At 47.8% G+C, this 22,740-nt stretch overlaps 2 protein-coding genes across 3 annotated transcripts in view; one reads left to right on the top strand and one right to left on the bottom strand.

Moving 5' to 3' along the window:
• ZFHX3 (zinc finger homeobox 3) overlaps positions 1-17,574 on the bottom strand; it is a 250,172-nt gene extending 232,598 nt beyond the window's left edge. The window contains exon 1 of one of the 2 annotated variants that reach the window (XM_043898963.1): positions 17,446-17,574. The gene's annotated coding sequence lies outside the window, so the exon portion shown is untranslated. Of the gene's footprint in view, positions 1-6,756; positions 7,135-17,445 lie in introns of those variants that run through there. The other variant, XM_043898964.1, reaches the window with a different exon arrangement.
• LOC122692738 (collagen alpha-1(III) chain-like) lies at positions 6,670-22,174 on the top strand. Its single transcript, XM_043900576.1, has 6 exons — positions 6,670-6,935; positions 7,308-7,528; positions 15,723-15,730; positions 16,714-17,173; positions 17,477-17,730; positions 21,926-22,174. Exons 1-6 carry the CDS (start codon positions 6,670-6,672, stop codon positions 22,172-22,174), a joined length of 1,458 nt encoding a protein of 485 aa, XP_043756511.1.
• Positions 22,175-22,740: the final 566 nt, after the last annotated feature.

Raw genomic sequence — 22,740 nt, 5'->3', positions numbered from 1 at the left:
GGCAGAGCAGAAGAAATGCTGGACCTTTGAGTTTCTTTCTTCCAGGGTGTTGGGAAGCAGAAGGGAGCCAGGGCCATCAGTGGGGACAAAAGAAACAAAAAGGCAAGGATATGCAGATGGGAACGAACATTCATGGAGAGGCTACTGAAAACGCTCCGGGAAGACTTGCTTTCTACTTCGTTTCATTACCACTCGAGGAGTGAGGGGTGCGTTATGTCCGTTTCACAAAGGAAGGACGCAGTAAGGCTCAGAGAGGTTGCATGGTGGGTGCACAGTCACGCTGCCAGGCTGGAACAGAGCCGGGCCTCCACGCCTGCGACCCCCGCAGAGGGGTCTGGGCTAGAGCAGAGTGGAGAATAGAAGCTGGCTTCCCAAAGAGCAGCCTCATTTGATCTCTCTCTGCTTCTCCCAGGACAATGGAGTGTGGACACCAGCATGCCCATTTCAAAGGCTGACTCATAAGCGGCACTCTGATCCTGACCTGGCCCCTACCTGTCATACTCATAATTATCTCACTCCTTCCACCAACAAGCAAGACCGCACCTCCCTCCAGTTAAGACACTTAGAGGAGTTTGCACCAGGATTTCCTTCAGCAGCCAGCATCTTCAATGTCTGGACAAATGTTAGATTCACCAGCGAGTGAGAAATAAACCAAAGGTCCTTTCCCAAAAGGTGTAAAAGGTCTGTGCTTTCTCCCAAAGACACTTCTACCTTTGGTTTCGTATCTGTTGCAAGAAAAATCAGCTTGGACCTCTCTGAAAAAGCTAGGGGGAGGTGAAGCCTTATTATTTTCATGCCTACACTCCTCACCTGCAACTACCTTTTAAAAGTAAGGCAGGTGGGCCCAAGTAACATGTACTCATGGAGTCAGGTACACAGACTGACAGCCTTCTCTGGACAATCATTCTGTACCTGGTGTAAAAGTGACACCATCCCAGAACCTGGCAGAGCAGGGGTGGCAACTGAAACCGGTTGCTTTCGCAGTGACATCAACCTTCTAACACACACTGAATCCACGGGCCTCCTCTTTATGTCCGCAAGTTGACACTTTAGCAACCAGGCAGATGTTTCACGGGGAGACGTGGCGATGTTACAGGGAAAGCAAAAAACATTCCCCCTACCAGCCAAATGCACATTAAGAACCAAGGCCCTGAGCCAAACAGCCTTTTAGAAATAGAGGGCCTGAAATGGTGGCAGAGGCTTGCACTGTTTCTTGAGCAGTTAAGAAAAACTGTTTAAAAAAAAAAAAAGACAGGAAAAGTTGCTTAGGAGGAGGGGGGGAAAAGGCATACATGTATGTGTTCCTTAGCATATTTTCATCAGGAAAAGTTGTCCAAAACAGGCTGCTGAGAAACCGTTAAGTGTGGAAAGTAAGTAAGTTGAGGACTACACATCTGTACTTTTTATAGGCTTACAGGAGTTTAAACTCTTTTGTAAAGAGCTTTTTATGTACTGAATCAAGGCTCCCACATTTGAACAGGGATCTATATGACTGGGGTTGGGTGGGGGTGGGGGGATAGGCTGAGGCCTGAAATCAAGGATCAAATTAAGCAACCCTAGTCTTTTCTTCACTCAGCTCATCTGACTCTGGCCTTTCGACTAAGGAGACTCAAAGAAGACAGAGAGCCTCCTGGAATTGTAACACAGAAATGCAGAGCCTACAGCAGAGATGTGCATGGGCAACAGTTGTCATTCAAAATCTAGCTCAACCAATAGGCTCAGAAGTTTTCTGCAGTCACATTCCTGGATAAAGTCGGCACAACTAAGAACGCAGCAAAGCTGCTTTTTCTTTTTGCCCACTCCCAAAGCCCCACAAGTAGTTGGTTCAGCCCTTCTCTTTAGCTAACACCCCTCCCAACACACACACACACACAGAGTAGGAGGTCTGAGTAGTCACCAACTCCTGCTTCCAGAAGCACAGAAGTGGGGGCGGGGGGGGGGGGGGCAAGTTTCACTCCCAGATCAAAGGTTTGTGGCCGAAATCACTTTCAGGACAGCGCGTGAAATCGGCAGCAGATGAAAATTCCGCCGTCTTTTCACAGCGTCCAATGGAGCCAGCTTCCCCAGTTCAGAGTCTGCCTACAGATGACAGAAGATACTCCATAAACTCCCAACTGTTGCCCCAAAAGACCCACTTAAAATTAAAGACAAGATAATCATTGAAGAAAGCCTTTAAGGCCATTATGTGATTAGCAGGATGGGAGGAGAGAGGGATCTCGGGGTTTCTCCATCTTCCCAAGGCACAGCCTACAAGGGGAGCTGATGGCTTCCGTCCCAAACCTGCAGCAGCCAGAAGGGGCAACGGGCGGTAGGGGAGTATATGGTTTGCACACCCCATTCCTCCCTTCCTTGGAAGCCTTAGACCAACTTTAGACCAATTTTAGACCAACTTCAGACCAACTTCAGGGAGGGAAGAGGATGGCAAAGTCTTGGAGGCGACACATGTGTTAACACCCAAACTCAAAGAGGGAGGAACTGAACCTTCTAAGACCCCACCCCCAGGACACGGAGGCTGGTTAAGGCCCCTCTGGAAGGGTACACATCAAAACCCCTGTGCATTAATCCCGGTGTTGACAAGACTGCATGGCGACCCTCCCGTGCGAAGGGAGAAGGGCTCACCCAAAGGCAGATTAAGGCCCAGCGTTTTGCTAAGAGGCCCCTGTCTGGGGTTAAAACCAACAACACAGCAGTCTTCTGAAATGAAGTCAAATTTGCCACCTAGCAAACTCTCTGTTTCTTTCCCTATTTTTACTCAGACCCTTATTCTTGCAAAAGCAAGAAACTCCAGGAATTAAGGGTTAAAGAAGGGCAACAACATCTAAGGAAACAAAAAAAAAAAGTCACCTCTTAAAAGTGATAAATAAGCCAAGCCACCTTCCTTGGGCAAAGAATTCTCTGGAAACACACCCATCACTGTTTTGACCACTCACTGCCTTGTCCTCACCATCTTGTCCCCTGGCCCCAAAAAATGAAAACCAGAAAAAAAGCATTCACGCTGTCTCACTGCCTCTGAAGCTTTGGCACAATACTGCTGTCAATTCCCCAGTTCCTATCCATATAAGAGTCATTTACTTTATTAGCTGAAGAAAAAAACAAAAAAAGCCCTCTAACATCTGACTGTCAGTCCACACATGTTCAAAGAGAACAATCTGGCAGCAAACTTTAAATCATATAGAAGAGAAATCTGACAGTTGTTGATTTTGCAGTTTTCCTCCTTAATCTGGACTTTGAGAGTGGCCTGCCAATGAGCCAAGATTTTTGCCTGGGTCTCTCCCTCGGGGCAGTCTGACTCAATCTCAGCTTCTGTGTGTTTGTTCCTCAATGTGAGCAGTCTGAGGACTCGGCACACTGCTTTGGACAGAAAAGGCACCTTTTAATATTTGATTGAGACTAGCTCCTGCAGAGGGATTCCCTTGCCTGGATTCTATTAAAACTAAGTCCCCATTTCCCTGACCACAGTTTCTAACGCAAGCAGAGGATGGTGGTTCTGAGCTGTGCTGTGATTTCCAAAACAACCACCTTTAACAACCAAAATCTCATACCAGAACCCTTCAATACCCCTATGAAGCCCACTGTAATGGAAGCTGCCTTCTTGCTGTGTTTTTAAGGTAACGCCCCATCCTGGCTAATTACACCAGCCTTGGGAACCAGAGAAGACCAGCAGGCCCAAGCACTACAGAAATAGGCCAGGCTAAGAGCAAGCAACGATTTTCATAACAAACACAAGTATAAACCACAGCACATATTGTACTTCTTGAGGTTACTAATGTTCAGTGTCAGGTACATTATCTCTGGAATACCGGCAAGTGTGAGATGGAGCTTGCAAGCTTCTTCAGGCCAGAGTCACTGCTGCCTCCCCTTTAAGACCAGGAGGCAAACCCTTCCAGTTAAGAGGCAAGGTGAGCTCCTCTAAAAAGTGGATGTCAAGACAATTGAGTTTCCCTTAGAACAACTCCCTATCCTTTTATAAAATGTTGCTCAGTCACCTGAATATTTACTTTTTAACATGAGACGGTTGCAACCCTGTAATAAAAATTATTTCTTAGGTAAAGATCTGCTTTGGGCCCTGGAGTATTTCTAGGCTCTCACACTAACACTTCAAAAGAAAGGGGGAAAAAAAAACAAAGTCCCAAGGTCCAAAAGGAACAATAGCCCACCATGACAGTAAGGACACACCCCTGGACACCACTAATGGCTAGAACTGAAGGAACCAAGCTAAAGCATATGCAGTCCCAGATAAGACTTCACTAGCAGTCTACAATCACAGATTTATTCTAAGGAACTAACAACCTCTGGGTCACCCAAGGTGAGCCAGGCTTGTCCAGGGAGTGTCTTGAGCCAGGGAGTGTCTTACTAATCATCATTTAAAGTCATAATGATGAAAACTGAAATCTTGCTTAGTTTAGCTCCTGGCCACTGGACAGCCCAATTGGCACTGAACTGATATGGCAGTTAAATGCAACCCTAGAGCAGCAAGAAGGCAGGCGCGGCAGCGTCCTGTTGGGAAGAGTCAAACAGAGGCCTGCTGAGAATTCTGTTTTATTTGGGTCCCTTCCACCCTCCCTGAGTATTCGTTTGTGCAAATAAAAGACAGAGGGGAAGAAACCAAAATTAAAGTTTCAGGTGGCTGGGGAAGCAGCTCAGATTTTTTTTTTTTTTTCTTTTCTATTTTGGAAGAGTTAGCAAGTGTTTCTCAATAGTTTCCTGTCAATCAAAACTGCTCTCAGGAGAACTGGAAAATAGCAGCTCTATCCCAAAGAAAATGCAGCCATTTCAAAAGAGAGTTGGGAAAGGGAGGTGACCCATGTCATCAAGACAGGAGGTCTCTAAGTCACTTAATTCCTTGTGATTCCAAAAGGACTGTTTTTAAAGTGTAAAAGTGCTTGCTTCTGCCTCTGCCCCATGTTGTTAAATAACACTTGTGTAATTAAATAAAAGAGCAAAATGTGACCCTAGCCCATTCTGAGAGGCACTTACATGCTCTCTGAAAACATGCTGGAAACTAAATGCAGACAACCTCCTTAGTCCTGTAATTTAAGGAAGAGAGAGGGGGAAAGTTTCTCTTGGCCTTCACAGCCACATGTCTCTGAGAGGGGGCCTTCAGGGTCTCAGCAAAGGAGAGTGAATACAAATACAGGTGTGCAAACATCCAGGTATGGCCCTCTCTCCAATGACCCTATTCTTGAAACCCTTAGATTATTTAGAACCCTGTCTGCTGACTTCCCTTACATTCCACCATCTCTGTTCCCTAACTGCTTTTTGGGTTGGGTAACAAGAAGGATTCAGAACCTCAGGCTGCCAATGGCTGTTCTGATAACAAGGAACAGGCTGGTCTCGGCCTTTCTTGATCAGGTTACCCTGCAAGGTGTATGATTTCCTCTCATATGCAGCCTCTGCCCTCTCACTCACGCTTCCCTCTCCAGCCCGGTCTACTAGAGCTTGTGATTTTTAGGGTTTCCCCTTGAAACCTATCCAGAAACCACAGGCATTAAAAGAACATGAGGGTTTGACACCTCCTGAATTTAGGAATGAGGGGACTCCGGGGGCCAACTCTGCAAACTCACACCTGCTGTTTGATGGCAGAGAAATGAAGTTCCCCGGCTAGTGCGAGCTCAAAATTATACTCTTATTTATTTAGTGACCTTTCCCCAAGGATCGCAAAGCATAGGATGAAATAAGATGACGTGTAACTTTCTCACTATCTACCTTCAAGGCTCAAGGTTGTTTTCCTTGTTTTGCCTTTATGCATTCCACCATGGCAGGCCCTGGTCTGAGAGAGAAGCTTTCTCTCTGTGCCCAAGTGGGGCCATGTGTCCTCGCTGAGATTATCTGTCAGTGGTTTTCAGAGTCCTCAAGGCCAGTTAAATGGCACAAATAGAAGGTGGGAGGGGAGACCCTCTTGGGTTCATCTGCCAGCTCTTTTCATTTAAGCCAGTTTATATACCATGCACCACTGTGCCAGGCAAAGCACTCTTAAGACTACACCAGGCAATGAGCTGTAATCTTTGCCCTCCAGGCATTTTCTCATCATTATAACACAGGTATGTCCAAGGCAGAAAGGACCATTTTCCAGAAAGTTCTTTCCCTTCCAGCTCACCATGATTATTTTAGATTTTTTCTTCTTTTACTGACCTAACGTAGGCCTTCCTCCTGTTTAACAGGACAAACATCTAACTTCTCTCTCTCTCTCTCTCCCACCCCTCCTCCCTACAGACATGAAGGCTGCTCTGGTTTTTCCAGAGGGCCAACCAACTCAAAGTAGAGGGTGGGCTATCAATCTCCAAAGGTGCCTGCTAGTCAATCTCCAAAGGTGCCTTCCGGCTCCAAAACTCTGATTCTCCCTTTAATTACTCCCCAATAAGCGCACTGTTCACGCTGTTTCCAACTGGCCAGTGACTTCTCTTGCGATAAAGAGAGTGCATTTTTCGGCGGCGGAACTCAAACTTCTAAATGACACCAGCGCCGCAAATATTCAGAAGGCAGGAACTAATCCAAAAGCAAAATTAGGAAGGCAGGAGGGAGGGGAGGAAAAGATGGAAGGGAGGGAAGGAGGAAGGGCTTTACTCTGTGCCCAGCAGAATTCAGAGGCTCTCACCCCAGGTAGGTTCCAAGTAGAGTCTAGCAGTTCAGGTGTATCCAGCCTGCCCCTCCCCCACACGCCCCAAGAGAATGGGAAGTTCAGCCAAGACTCGCAGCACCTGCCCGCAGCTCCCGGCCGGCTGCGCAGACCGGCCGGGGGCGGGAGGCTGCACTCACCTGGCGCACAAAGGCTCCGCACACCTCCGGAGGGAGGAGGCACTCGCAGGTCCGGGGGCCTCGGCGGAAGCGACAATGGGAAATTCCAGCGGCACCGGAGCCCCGAACTTACCCACCACCCCAGGCGGCCTTCTCCCCACCTCCCGCTGCCCCCGGGGCTCTAAGGTGGCTCTGGCTAGGTGCGGGGGTGCCTGGGGCTGGGGAGGGGGGCTCATGGTGGCGGCCGGGGCCGGTGGTCGCTCCTCCCCGGGAGGGAGGGTCCCCGGGCGCGCGGCGGGGATTCACCCACGGGGCGCGGCGCTCGCGTCCCCGTCCCCGGCCTGCCCGCTGCCGGCTCGCCCGCCCTCCCGCCCGGAATCGCTTTATGTAAATGAAGCTCAACTCGCAGTTTGCAGCGCGCACCGCCCGGGGAAGGGGGGCGGGCGGGGCGGGGGGCCTTCGGGGATCCACATTACACAGCAACAAAGCGGAAGGTTAATTTGAAACTCACAGCCCCGCCGCCGCTCGGCTCCCCGGGCAAAGCCTGACATCTACAGTCGTGCCGGGCGCAGGCCGGGTGCTCCGCGGCGGCCGCGCCCGCGGGGACACGGGGACACACACGGGCGCGCGAGGCCCCAGCGCTCGGCTGCGCTCCGGGGACGGGCCTCCGGGCAGGCCGGGCCTCCCGCCCGGAGACAGAGCTCCGGGCGGCTCGGCCTGCACCGCTCGAAGAACCAGCCCGGCGGGAACAAAGCCTGGTCCTCCCCAGGCGCTGACCCCTCACTCATCAAAAGTCAGGGGCCGGCCTAGAGTCGGGCGAGAAGAAAGGGACGCTCCCTCGGCCAAAACAAGAAGCCTGGGGCCTCCGAACCGGAGTCCTGGGTCTCCGGGCCCCAGCCACGTCACAGCCAGGCCACTCCAGCGTACGGACATTAGCCAATGTGGACAGGAATTTATTTGAAACACACACCCAACCTATTAACTGCTTTACAGAGCACTTCTGTTTTTCAGCTGCAGAAACTTATTAAAAAAAAAAAAAAATCCCCTGCTCTCTATTGAGAGTTTAAGGATAGAGTTTTTCATGGGAGAGAAAGAAAGAAAAAGGAGACAGAAAGAGAGAAAAAGTCCAGTCTGCAATTAACCTTAGTGTCTTTAACAACATGCCTAAAAAGCATGTCATGTCCCTTCCTAGGGAGATTCTACCACCTGGGGCAGATTTAATGTGGCCACTCCAGTTGGTCAAAGCAATCGCTGGACACTTTTGTATCTCCCCAGGTTCGTCTTCTCCATTCAGATACGCAAAAGGCAGCACCACAGAAATCTCACCGGAAGTCCCCTGTCCTCCCTGCTGGAGTCCCAGGCTCAGTCTGAATTCACTCCGGATTCTCAGCACAGAAAGGCACCTGCTTTTGCCCTTTCTGAAAGCCACCCACCCCGGCTGGCCCCACAGCCCTGAGAGTCCTTTCTGACTGCACAATAATGAACCGTGCAAGTGTTAGAAATATAATAAGCTCACGAGGCGAAAGAGCTGTATGTATGGAATCGCATTAGCGTTAAGCACACACTGATGCAGGAGGGAAAGGGGCAATGAAAACTAGAAGGCATTTCTGCACAGTATAATTTGGGCTCAAATTAATACAACTACCTTAACCTGTTGGGGAAGGACAGCCCCTCTCTACATTTTACTTCAAAAAAGAGACTCCAAAAAAAAAATTTTTTTTTTTCCAGCCAGAGTCCAGGGAGAAAAGACTGCCTCTAGGGAATCATGTCCGATTAGGGACAAAGGACAGCGCAAGCCAAATTCTGTCACACATGAGAGAGTGAGGGGGGCAGGGGGAGTGGAGACGGAAAAGGGACAAGCAGAGGGTGATTTTCTAAACCAGAGTATGGCCTCTGCAGAGCTGTTTCCAGACCTCCTGACTTCAGGTCCAAGAACAGGTGGTATTTTCAAAACACTATTATTTATTTTAGCCACATAAGCTGAGAACACCTTAAAGAAAACCAATTAATAATTTAATTGAAAAAGTGACTATGAATAATACATGAAGATGATGATGCTAGCAATAATGCAAGTAACGTGGCACAGACAACTCAGAGATGTCTCTGGAAATATCTTCAGGCAAGTGGAGACTTCAGGCCTCCACGTCTTACCTGGAAGCAACCCACAGCCCAGCAGATAAAGACAATACAAAAATGTTTCTACTCCCAGAAAATCTAATTTTGATGCTTTGTCTTAACTTTTATTAACAGGCGAAAACCTCCTAATCCGGTGACATCATAAACTGGGTGGGCCAACAGATAGGTATCTTCAACAAAATAAACACTGGAAAGCCCAAAGATCCAGCCATCTAGACACCTGGAAGGATTGTGGAGGTCTGGGCAGTCTGAAATTGCCATCCCAAGTGGCAGACACTTGCCACCACATCAGAGGCCTGACAGGTACAACCAAGAAGGACCCTGAGTTCCTTCCCTTTATTTTAATTCGACACCAAGTTGCAGACGAGGTAAAGGCCTGGTCAGGCCTGCCTTTGCTTCAGGCACAGACTTAACAGGTAACCCACAGGCAGGTGATCTACGGCCTCTGCATCATCAGAAATATAAAGGATTACACACAAGTTGGCATGTTACTGCAACCAAAACTTATTTTCTTCACTAACCAAAACAATACCTCTTCAGAGAGTTTTGCAAGTTTCGCACTTCCATATGGAATCAACAGTTTTTCTGACATACATGTTGCAAATTCTGTCCCCCGGCTCTGAAAGGCCCCAGCTCTTCCCGGGGCAGCTGTCTGACGTGACACCCGCGGCCTACCCAGCAGTGACGGGCGGGCGCTGTCCTCGCTCCTTCCCGGACACTGTTGACAAATAAACCCACTCTCAGAAAGGCAATTCTTCTCTTCCAGTTCTCCATAACTAGTCTTGTCTCATCTGGAAAGCGTAACTGGCAACAGCTAAAAGGATAAACATTTAAAAATAAATCAGGGAACACTAACCCCTTCCCTACTCCTCCCCTTAGCCACTTTTCAAGTCAGAGGCCAGTCCCCTGGCGCTTACTGAGCTGGCTGGTAAATTACAAAGACCCCATCCAGCCAAACTGGTTGTCTCTCTCTCCCCTATACACACACACACACACACACTCCCCGCCCCTCCTCCCCCGCCGCCAATGCTGCTCCTTTTACTTCATCAAAGGTAAATGTGATCTCTGAGCTAAGAGACAGCGAATGTCAGCATTCTAACTTGCAGCTAAACCTGGGCTCTTGTCTTCACAACACAACTGGGTTGAGGCAGATTTGGGTATTCTTCCAGAGCCTTCTATTTTTATTAAATTATACATACACATTGATTTTTAAAACTAGTGCTTAAATAACCTTGAGGCTTTAACAAAGAAAAAGCCAGAAGAGGGCACAAAACAAAAACAAAAGTCCCTGAAATAAGCAAGGAAACATTTGGCGCTGAACTGCACTGCATGCCCTGAATTCACCCCATTCTTTCTGGGCAGTTATATTTAGGGGCCTGGTACCCGCTGGGTGGCCAGGCCCTCCTGGGTATGGTACAGAATGCACGCTTTCCTCAGAACAGCCCACACTCACCTCCAGAAGGATTAGAGGCTGGTGTGCCAAGGCCTAACAGATGTTCTGATTCACATTTCTCTGTCACAAACCTCAAGGCCTCCATCTCTTGCTACAATGCTAATTCCATAGATTAATTTTACCCCCCAAATCTTAGGTGGAATGCTATCTGGTTTACTTCCCCAACCTCCCCAGCTCAGAACCTAAGCCCGTCAATGACAATTTTAAAAAGATACAAATGAGGAACCATTTAAAGAAGAGAAAAAAAAAAAAACTGTAGTAGAGAAGAGCTTTCCTCAAATTTCAGTTAAAAAGCCCAAGTTTTCAGAAAGCAAAAATAAAGAACTTGCCTTAAAACAGCTTTAAAACATTAGGTGAGGAGCTTGCTCTTATATATATATATTATTTCTGAAAGGGCCATGAGAATTTGCCATGCAAGACTTTTATACCCAGGGGGATTCTTACATTTGTGTTTCTAAACCTTGAAATTGAGAATTTTAATGAAAAGGCAGACAGATTCTTAAGGACAGCATCGAAATCAGGGTCCATACATTACAGGAGAGAGGTGCTTTGTCTGCGCTCAGGAAAAAGAGGTGGGCTATTCTGCTCATGGGCCATCCCCACGGTCTGACACATCCCTCTGCCCTCAGCCTGATGCACACCGCTGAATTCTTGGAGGGGAAGCAGGTTGAAAGAAGAAAGGAAAAAGGAAACGAGGGAGGAAAGAAAAGGGGGGAGGGGGATGTGGCCTTTCTATATAAAATCATAGTTTAAAAAAAATTCTCAACACAGCCTCAGATTCACAGTGCGCACCAACAGCCCCCGCCATACGTGCATTAAAACAGTCCCTGAAATGATACACCAGGAGCACAATAAAACAGAACCAGAAATTTTTTTTAATGAATCCAAATTGCATTTGGATTTGTGATTCCTTCCTACCAAGCAACCACTTCTTCAGGGCAGGATCCTAAGAGAGAAACAAAAGATGACCCTTTTCACACTTCCCCCGATGATCCCAGAATCCCATTGTCTTATCTTTTCCTTTTAGTGCATTTTTTGTCCGAAATTTGTGGTAAGCTCACTTAAGAGCCCCAAGCTGAAATTTCACATCTCCTCCAAGTCAGGCGGTGTTTTGAGAATCTGGATTTCTATTGAGGCCATTCCAATCGCCAGTAAGGCCTACGGTAAAATGCGCTTGCTTCATGCTGTTCCGTTTGTCTCTCTGCAGACAAATAGAAACTGTGAAATTTAAAGAATGGGTGGGAAAAAAAAAATCTAAAACAAAGAGGTTAAAAAAATAGGACAAATGTTTTTGCTTTTGTGTCTCCCTGGAGCAATTGTTTGGGGGAGTCTGCATTGACAATAACCATGAGAAGGCCATCTAAAGGCGATGCGCACACAAGGGGACTCCTTGCCTGCTGCCTTTGGTCTGGGAGAAAAAGCACCTTAGCTCCGTTCTCCAGGAACAAAAGGCCAGGGCCACGGAAGGGGGGAGAGGTTACTGGGGCTTTCACATGAAGCCAAGTGTCAATGCAGCTTCATTTTTCACCCGTCTTAGTTGGAAAGCAGCTCAGTGAACTTCCTAATGACTGCTTTTCCCTCTCTCCCTATTATTTCTAAAGCTAAAAGAACAAAACAATAATATTTTTTTTTTAACCTAAAACCCATCATCCTATTAGAGGAAAGCCTTGGGGGCCTACACACTCAGTTTTTCCTCCTTCCTCTCCTCACTCTATTTTTTTTTTTTTTCCCTTTTGGAGGAGGGGTTCCATTCCGATTGTAGATCACATGGAAATAAGAGACACTGGGCACTGCGGTCATTTTCAGTAACACCAGAGTGGCCTTTATGTCTACAAAAAGGCAGGGAACAGAAAAATAAACGCAAAATGAGAAAAAAAAAAAAAAAAAAAAACTAAACAGGGATAGAAGGTGGTGAAGGAGAGACTGTGGGGCAACGCCTGGAAACGTTTTCTTTTTTTCACAGCATGAAGTCCCTAAAGTCAGCTTCAGATTTGCAACTGAATCAAAGTCATCATTATGAGATTAGGGTTTTTTTTTTTGGAGGGAGGAGTTGCTGCATGGAGATGTGGACAATAAGGATGTACTAAAGACAGAGACAAGGTGTGTGTGTATGGGGGATCCTTCAAAGAAAGGAAGCTGAGGTGAATGACTACATGCCATGAAAATACCAGGGCAAGTGGATGTCGGAGTGTTTAACCAGATTGGAAGCTGGAAACATCTTCCCCAGCGGGCGGACCCTAGGACGAAGCAGTGACACGCACCCTCAGCCTTTGAACCCAGACCTGGCAGCTTAGAAACGTGTCCCCCCCTTCCCCAGGCAGCCACAGGCTCTGGCTGAAATGCGAGGTGGGGGTAGGGATGTGAGGGCCCTGCAAAGAAGCACAATAAACAACTCAAATATGAACGGAAATGACATCAGCAAAGTGAAGGGCCTGTTTATTGCAGATCAAAACAAAACAAACTTCCAAACCTTTTGTGTACACAAGATAACTCTATAAAAAGCCCTCCTAAAATGTCACCAGGGTCGACATATCAACATCCCAAGAAAACGGATGACAGTTACCGTGGGGGGGGGGGGGGCGGGGAGTGCCATGGGAGGAGGCAGGGATGATAAAGGGAAGACGATGGGAGGGGATATAAAACCAGAAGGGGCCAAAAACCCAGCTGACTATGTCCCCCCTCTGCTGATCCTTAATATTTATTGGTGTTTATAATCTAAAAGCCATCCTCTGTGTTTCACTTAATACAAGGCCAGACAGTGCTGTCTAATGAGGCAGCATTACAATCAGCTTGTAATACTGAATTTTTAATGCTGCCAAGGATTCTGTTACATAATAATATGAAAAACAGAAGCTGAAAGTGGGTTCACGGTGACAGGACACTGGAGGTTCCAGGCAGGCAAGCGCCACGGGCCTGCCTTCTCTCCCCTCTGCCCACCCCCACCTCCAGATTTGCACACTGGCCCTCCATCCCTATACTGGAGGTGGGCATGAAAACCAAGAGGATTTCTTAGGAAATCTACTTTTTAAATTATTATTACTCTCCTCCCTGATCCAAAGTCTTATTTTAAGAGTTTGAATTCTACCTTATCTGGGGTTAGAGTTCTAAAATAAAAAAAAAAAAAATAAGAATTGTGTGTGTTGGGGGAGGTGTGAAGAGAAAAGGAACATAGGAGGGGGGTATAGTTTATTTTAAGCAGACTGAACAATTTGAAAAAAATCACAGAGGGAAAAAGAAATAAGATGCTGGGGGTGGGGGGTAGGGGAAGAGATGAAGTCTGCCGACCATATTCACAGCCACTGTACTCAGTTTACATGGGTGTAATTTAAAAGCATATATATATATAGCCACCGTTGCTTCTTTCTGTAATACCCCAAGACTGTAAATCTATAACCACTGCAATGATTTAGTGATTAAAAACATGATAACATATTGTGTAACTGCAAACCACAGAACCCCTGCCAACTCTCCTCTAAGATAAAGGGAAAAAAATACAGAAAATGCGTTGCTTGCAGCGATCTTCCTAAATCCAAAGATTTTAATAAAGGAACCTATACAGTAGACAAATCGAGAAAGGGTGAGTGAATTCTGTGAAGCCAGCAAAGGGAGGGAGGGGGGGGGAAAGGCAGCTTTATGTGGGATTCTTTTCCTTGTACTAACAAATTACGACCTAAACATGCCTTTTCTTTTCTCGCTCTCTCTTTTTTTTTTAATAGTTTGTTGTAACTGGAATAACTGGTCCTGTGTGCTGTCTTGCATATTCAAAGCTGCTTTGTAATCGGATCTGGAGACCCAACCTTATTTGCCTGAACTCAATAGGGTTTTTTTTTTTTTTTTCCCTCCCCCTCCTCCCTTGTTTTGTTTTGGATTTGGTATTGTAGGTTTTCTGTTCTTGCTGGGAGCAGACATCTATGCAGGCAGAGGCTCTGGTGCCTTTAAGCTACAGAGCAAACACCTGAGAGGGGGAGGCCCAATTTGTAACATGGCAGGAGGAGCCTAAAATATACACACAGAAAAAACAAAATCAAAGCAGCTGTAGGGGTTTTGGCCTCTGAGCAGCTGACCTGACCCCATTCTGTATATTCTTTTAGTTCCCTGTTGCAGGACTCCTGCACCTTGGGTCAGATTCAAACTCAATGTGACCCTGAGGAGAAGGCAGTCACCAAGCCCTGGAAAACTGCTCCATATTTAATGGGGGGCGGTGGGGGGGGGGAGTAGTGTAACTGCAATGCATTTAGACTCCCACAGTGTAGACACCCACACAGTACATAAATGTACACACACACACACGCACGCCCATGCGTGCACACGTGTCAGAACTGCCAGGTCTTGGGGCCAGTTCCCACACAGAGGCCCTGGACTCTTCTTGCAGCGCCCCAAAATCTTCATGTCTACAATTCTACCCATAAACACACGCGTGCACAGACCAACCCTCCTCCAGAGATTCTGTATGTTTAAAAAGTCCGCAGATCTGAATTGCCTCCTCTCTGGACCTGAGCAGGGCAGTTTATTCAGAGAAATCAATAGGAAAGAGCATTTGCAAATATTTATATAAGCCCTGTGCGTTTCAGCATTAAGTAATTAAAAACTAGAACTCAGGCAGGGGGGAAGGGAGGAGACACCCAGACAGAGGAAGGCGGCTGGCCTACAGTGGGTTTTCCTGCCCACACCTCATCTCCCCAAACCGCAATCCTTTCAAAACTGACTCAGTGTACACTTTTTATGAAATCTTGCTCGTGCACCATTTGCTAGACTATTTCAAAATCATCTCCAAATATGGATTCACCTACCACCAAGCTTTCAAGCCTGACTGTAAGATAAGTGTCTGTATTCTCTCTCTCTCTCTCTCATATGCACACACACAGCAATCCTTACTTTTGACACTGCTTCAGTCTCTGGTGGAATACTCTCTCTTGGATTCTTCTCTCTAAATTCCTTGCACTAAAAGATCTTTCACATTATAAGATAAGCAGAGGGCCGCCGAAGTGGTAATTCAATAAGTGAATTCCTATCCCCTCATTTCCTCCCCCCCCCCCCCGCCAGTACTTTCCACTCCCAACCTATAGGATACCTACACTTTGGGGGTTCAGTACCGGAAACCCCCACATGTAAACAGATTCACCAGAAAAAATGTACAGTAAAATGAAGGAGTTTTCAAATGAGCCACAATCCAGTGGACTTCCTCTATATTATTCCGGAGAGCTGGCAGTAAATTCTGCTTGCACTGTTTCTAAATCTGCTCTAAGGAGCCAAGCAAGGCACTAGGGCACCCACGCTGCAAATATTGTAGAAATTTACAGTAAATGTAGGTACAAGACTGTAGCACGCTTCCCTATCGATTATGCAGATTGTGATCAATCCACTCCCCCTCTCCCATTCCCCAAGCCTCTTTCCACAGACCTCCAAGTAAGTTGATGTGGAGCTAGCCATTCTCCCAAAGTAGGGAGAAAAAAAGTAATTTTTTAAAAAACATAATAAATCCTCAAGTGTCCCCACTGAAAGGGCTCAAGTCTCTTTTTTTTAATTTCAAAGTGAATTTATGTTCTGTAATTTGCATTACAGCCAAGCGATCACCGTATGTCATATTCTTCAAAGGTACTTAACAATCCCCCTTTTAAAAGTCACGAGAACTGGAGGCCAGAAAAAGGCAATCAGCCCTCTTCTTCCATATAGTCCTTAGATCAAGTTTCAATAATTGAGACCAATAAAAATTGTCATATTTACCCTGCTTCAAAGCAACAAGGGGGAAAAAGTTGAGTGGGTGATTTTTTGCAAGCACTCGTAATCAAAGAATTTGCCACATTCGAAAGAACTGCACAACATTTTGCCAAAGTCAGAGTCTGAGCAACAGATTAATTTGCAAAGTAAAATGTATTTTTTAATAGCTCCACAAAAAGCCTACTGATTCCATACACAATTTAAATACCCGGCATAAAATACACTTAGCTCTACTCTCCAACAGATACGCAAAAAGATGTACATGAAAATGCGTAATGTAAAAATCAGGAACGTGTTTTTTGCATCTAATGGGGAAAATACACTGAAAAGAGGAGTGAAACAGGACGAGGGGTAAAAGTGGGGAACGGAACGTAAACAATCCCAGATTCGCGTGAGCAAAAAAAAGAAAAGAAAGAGAAAAGGGGGAGTTGAAAAAAAAAAAAACCAAGAAGGAATCCTCTGATGTCTCTCAACTCAGCTCGGCAAGGAGAGGCCGGCCAGGCGATGTCTGGTCCCGGCCCGCGGCGCAGCCCCGAGCCCCCGAGAGCCCCTAGTGTCCAGGGCAGAGCCCCCTCAGGGCGCTCGCGGCGCTGCTAGTGGGGCAGGGCGAAGAGCGCGCAGGTAGAAGGTCGGGCGGCCACGTCGCCCCCTCGCCCTCTCTCGGAACGCAGGGCTCCAGTCTGGCGGCCGTGTCCCCGGCCAGTGGAGCACTGGCGCGGAAGGCGCCCGGCCGCTCGCCCGGCCAAGCGGCCGGCCAGCGGCGGCGGCGGCCGCGGCGACGGCTCCCGGCCGGGTGCGCGCCCCGCGCCGCGGCTCAGCCCGGGGGCTCCGGCGCCTCCCGGGGTGGGGCAAAGTTGGGGGCCGGGGGCGGCGGGGGCGGGGGCACTTGGCACCGCGAAACCCCCCCCACTCCGCCGACCGCCGCCTTTGTCTCGGCGCCCGGACCCCGGCCACCCTCCCGCCCTCAGCCCGCGCCCCGGCCGGCCCTGCCCGGAGGCGCCTCCAAAGTCGCCGCGCGGGCCTCGCCCCGGGCGCCTCCACCCTCTCGGGGGGTCGCCGGCAGCCGGCGGCGGCGGCGCGGGGGCCGGGGAGGAGGGGGCGGCCCGGGGCTCCGCGGCGGCGGCGGCGGCGGCGGGAGGAGGAGGAAGAAGAAGAGAAAGAGAAAGTTTGGCGCAGGGGGAAGGCGAGCGGGACGCAGCGAGCGAGCAGGGCGCGGGCGCGGGGAGCGCGGGCGGCGGCGGCGGCGGCCGGGCGCGGGAGCCGGGAGGGGGCAGGACGAGCCCCATGCAAAGCAGCCCCGGCGCCCCGAGGAGCCCCGCGTCCGGGCGGTGGCGGCGGGAGGAGGAGGAGGAGCAGGCGGCGGCGGCGGGAAAAAAAAAAAAGAGGGAAAAGTTGCCACTTACGCGGTTGCTTCTCCGGCGGCGGCGGCTGCAGCGGCGCTGCTGGCGGCGGCGGCGGCGGCGGCGGGAGCTGGCGGCGCTTTTAATCCCGAAAAGAGGCGCTCGGGCCGCGGAGCCCATCAAGGCAGCAGCGGCGGCTGGCGGGGGTCGGCTGCGGCGGAGGACGCGCTGCTGGCGGCGGCGGCGGCGGCGGCGGCGGAGCTGGAGCGCGCTCGGCGGAGCCCGGGGCGGGAGGCGGCCGCAGCCGGGGAGCCGGAGCCGCCGCCGCCGCTGCCGCCGAGCAGCATGGTTGGCGGGGAGTTTACAGCCCCCGGAGCGGGCAGGGGCCACGGAGGAGAAGCGGCGGCGGCGGCGGCAGCGGCTCTAGGCTGTAATTGGGATGCAAAGCAGGCGGTGGCGGCGGCGGCTGCGGCCGGGAGGAGGAGGAGGAGGCGGCGGCGGCGGCGGCGGCGGCTGCAGCGGTCGGAGGGGACGCGCTGGAAGTGGGAGCTGATGAGTGAAAAGAAAAAAAAGTCTTTGGATCTTTATTCTGCTAATTAGTTTCCTGCAAAAAATGGCTGTGATTAATTCAGTGCGCATGTGCTTCATTACCCAGGCACGACGGGAAGGGCTAATTAGCCACCTTCTGGATCAATAAGATTCAGCAAAAAAGAAAAGGGGGAGGTGGAGGGAGGCAGAGGGGAGGAAGGGAGGGAAAAAAAAAAAAACAGGGGAAAGTGATGAGCAGGGCGAGGAGAGCAGGAAGAGAGGATGGGAGAAGAGCCCAGGAAGAGGGAGAGAGGCACCAAAAGTTTATGCATGTATTAAAAACACACACACACACGACACACACGCGCGCGCGCACACACACACACACACACACACACACACACACACACACACACATACACCGAGAAGTGAAATGCAGAGAACCAACAATAGGAACCTGGCTAAGATTTTTTTTTTCTTTCCTTTCTTTTTTTCTCTCTTTTCTTTCGCTCTTGTTTTTTCCTTCCCCCTTCCCTTTTCTTTCATTTTTTGGCAAACGCAGAAATGTTTAAATTAAATAGGAAGAGAGCATCCTCAAAGAGGAAGGAGGGGGGGCATTCAAGGAGTGGGACAGCTTAAAGCCAAGATTTAAGTGAAAGAACAGAGAAGGAGCAGAGACTTAGAATAGAAACCACTTTAAATTGCAAATCGGAGATTTTTTTTAAAAGGAAGAAAATTACCTCCCCCCCCCCAATCAGAGGACAAATGGAGAAAATATGGAGAAAACTTTAACACGTACCATAGACTAGACAAAAAGATATAATATGTTAATTTTGTCTTCTGAAATAAGACGCAATCAATCTTCTCTGGTTCTTTAGAAGGAGGGGGAAGAGGGGAGTGATGATTAGAAGAAATAAAAGGGGGAAAGTGAATCAGAACTGAAAGGGGGTAACTTAAGGAAAGACTTGGAAACAAGTCCAACTTTCTACCTTTCTGGACTTAAGAGAAAAGTAAAATCAATTTTCTCGTGTAAAACCTGGAAAGCAGATGTTTTCAAAACACAGGAAGCTATTTTGCCATCAAAAGCAGGGATGTAATAAAGGCAGTGAAAATAATTTCAGACTAAATTCGTAAGAAAGAAAGCCAATATATTTAAATAGAGAGGAAAGGTCTAGAGTGTGTGTGTGTGTGGTGGGGTGGGGGGTGGGGGAATTACAAACTCTTTCCCTAAATGCCAAAAGAAAAAAAAAGTCTTACAGCTACCTCCAAGAGTTTGGAGCAGAGTCTCAGAAGCCAAAGGGCTTGAAATGAGAGGATGGATTTCAGATAAAGACTAGGCACGGTACATCCCACCAGAGCCGGAAGGAGATCCCTAGAATCAAAGACAGCATCCAGGGACCCTGCTACTGTACCGATTCCTAGTACATCAAAGCCATCACTTAGGCGGGTGCATGATACCTCCAAAAAGCAAGCAAACAAACGCAGGAAGAACAGGAGTCTCTCTCTCTCCCTCTCTTTCTTTCTTTCCCTTTTAAATCCTAGCCTTAGCGTCACTGCTATTGCAATAGATTTTTTTAAATGACAAGTATGTATTCATGCAAGTTCTAAATATAAACTAGTACCATTGAAATTACAATGTCTGGAATAAAATAAAATGCAATTTGCACTTTAAATGATCTGCAAACAAATGTAAAAACATTTATGTTTTTGAAGGCATTATTCATGAACCCTGTAACATCAGGTAGAGAACACACACTAAAACTTATTTTTTTGTAGAAAAAAAAAATTTTGTCCCAGCCTTGCTGGATTATTTATTTTAGAAGGAATTGGGGAATTAATCGGGAAATCTGTTTGATCAGAAGGGAATTCTTCATTTTGAGAGATTTCCCAATGCTCTTAAGAGCATACAGCTTCTTAGTCAAGACTAGGAGGAGAAAACCGGTTTAGGATTTTGCAGGGTTACCTCATCTAATCCTTCTGAATTCACTCTGGGAATAATGCTGTTTTATTTAGAAAAAAAAAATACGTTTAGAGAAATCGGGGGTTTCCTCTCTCTGAGCCAAATCTGGATTGCCATTCAAACTTTTCCTGGCTGCTTTCCATGCGGGACAGTAGATCAATAAAGCCAAGTCCAGCCTGGCTTGCTACAGGTTTCACCAGTCAGTGCTTGCAAAACCTTTGTCATTTTCTAAAAATAAAAAAGCTAAAAGTTATTGTAGAAGAAGGGGCTTTTTTTTGTCCTCTGCACAATGTGTCTTTTGTGAGGTTAATGCCATTCTGGGCTCTCGATAGCCCTGGACAATGGGAACTCTCCAGGAGTCTGCAAAGACTCTGGCTTTCTTCTTGCTTGATTTTTTTTTTTTTTTCTAAAGGGAAGGATGAAACATTCCTACAGTCCAAACACAACTTCTACTTTGATTAAATAAATATTTATCTTTATTGTAGCCATTGTATATTTTTACCTTCAGTTTGTCCAGTTTCTGATTATTATTTTAAATTTTTCATTGGCAACAGTTAATCTTTTTTTTTTTTTCCCTTTCAGTCCAAAGTGCAGGTCAGTGTAAAATGTAGCTGACTGAAGGAAGACTGGTAAATTCTGAATTTTTCCATTATACATCAGGTAAGGAAAATTGTTCAGACCCTCAGGAGTATATTTGCTTCCTCTTTATCTGTCTTCACAAATCTTCATAAATCTGTTTATTTTTTTAGGGTGTACCAGAATTCAATTTCTCCTTGTAAATGTTGAGATCTCACTGAAATGCTATGTATTTGTTTTTTTTTTTTTTTTTAATGTAAGTAGTACTAGAAACGAACTTGTAGCTTGTTTCTTATACAAAACGGCATGGAGGAAATCAGTTTCTCCAGTGGTACAGACGATTTGAGGGAAATTCTGGATATAAATGTATTTCGTGTTGCAGTATAGGAAAATGTCAGCTTAATCTGGTAAATACTTATGCTAATTTCACTGAGTGAATTCGTTATAAGGAGGAGAGGTACCAAGCTCGTATCACTGAATAATGCTTAGGCAATAATCCAGCATCTATATGGATTACTTTATGTACAGAATGAAAAAAGGAACCAAGAAATTCAGAATCTAAATCCTTCATTTAGCTGGCAAGGAGATAGAAAATTTTAGACCAATCTGTTTTTAAACAATTTACAGTAGGAAGGGAAAGTGGAAAGTAGGCTAAATATTGCATTGATGTGTATATTTCCCTGCTTCTCGCTCAAGTGCATGGTTGTATATATAAACACAAAGATATCTGCATAAATGAGTACATAAATATACATTTGAATGACTTCAGATGTCTGTGCATCCCTGTGTGTGCATAAGTACATGTGCACACAGATATACAAGGTGTACGCAGATGCAGGTACTGGACAGGGGTGTGCTTTCGGGCTGGGGGTTTCCATTTCCAGATCTGTCTGAAGCTCCTTTTTTCGCAACTATAATATAGAAATGTCGGTTTAATGCTGAAGATGTGGATGGTAAATTTGATTAAGAATCTGCTCCCCTGCAATTTTCAGAGTCTGGGGTTGCAATGTGAGCAGCTGTTATTTGGTCACATTGGGCTCAAAGATGCGATGGGCCAGTCTTTTTTAAGGGGGAAGGGAGGGGAACGGGATCTTAGGAGATTTCACTCCCAAAGAGCCTAGCTCTGGGCCCTGGGTTCTCTGCTGCTGGGGGACTGGGGACACAAAAACAAAAAAGGGAGGAGAAAGAAAAAAAGAAAACCTCGTGTGGAGGCATGGGAGGTTGAAAGGACGCTTCTCCGTACAACTCCAGAGCTAGATCTAAGAGAAGGGTTGCAGGGTGAAGAATGTGCGGTCCCTTTTTGAATGTGTATTGTTATTCTAAGTCTATTGTATGTACGTGTTACTGTCCTTTCATTTGCCACGACAACATATGGATTCCATAAATGCAGACATGCCGAAGTGCATCTGTCTGGGTAGTTAACACGATCCAAACATCCCTCTTCGTTCCGCTAACTCCGGCTCTTCCTCCAGCTCTCAGGCAGCACTCCGGGCCGACCGGCCCGTGCCCCAGCCTTACAGCGCCCCGCAGTCTTGCCCTTTTGTGGTCTCCTGGTGGGATCCAAGGTGCCGCGCGGAGGAGGCGGGCTGCTCGGCAGTGCCGAGGTCAGAGGCGCCGCTGACGCCGGCCCCTGAGCGCGTGGGGAGGAAAGGGTTAAGCTGCCTGAGCCTCGGGAAGGGGCTGCGCTCATTCCGGAGCGAGGTGCAGCCACCAGCAGCTGTGATTTAGGGGTCAAGTCCGAGATCACCTTTCTCCTGCCTCTGGAAATGGCAGAAGATGAGGTAGGGAGGGAGAGAGAGACAGCCTGGAGCGGCACTTGGCGCTCCAGCCATCCGTTCCCTCCCCCCACCCTGCAGCCTACCTCCTGACCCCTAGACAAATCGAACAGTTCCCCCATTCTCCTAAGGGTGCAGGGCTAGGTGCCTCTGGGCATCTAGAACGGCTCCACCCGCAAGTCTGTCCTGCGGTTAAAACCACTGTGCCCTGAACCTCAACCACCGATGAGAAAGTTTGCTCTTAATGCATCAGATAGTGAGCAGCTAGATATGGGTAGAAAGTGCTCCCCGTTTATAAAAAATCAGGGGTGCCCTTGGCAGAATGGGGCACTTTGAATGTTGGCACCAGCTCCTCAGACTCGGGTTGTGCTCCTCACAGTGGAGGACAGATGTACACAGTGGTGCCCATTAATGGCAGCTTCTTGCTTTGTGCCCATATTCTTGGTCAAAGCTTCCCCTCCCCCCCAACTCAGGCAGCCTGGAGAATACTTTTGTGAAAATATCTGTCATGCCTGAAAG

This window comes from Cervus elaphus, chromosome 4 (genome assembly GCF_910594005.1).
Source record: "Cervus elaphus chromosome 4, mCerEla1.1, whole genome shotgun sequence".
Taxonomy (NCBI): Eukaryota; Metazoa; Chordata; class Mammalia; order Artiodactyla; family Cervidae; genus Cervus; species Cervus elaphus.
The sequence above is the reverse complement of the archived record's forward strand: the minus strand, read 5'-3'. Positions and strand labels throughout refer to the sequence as shown.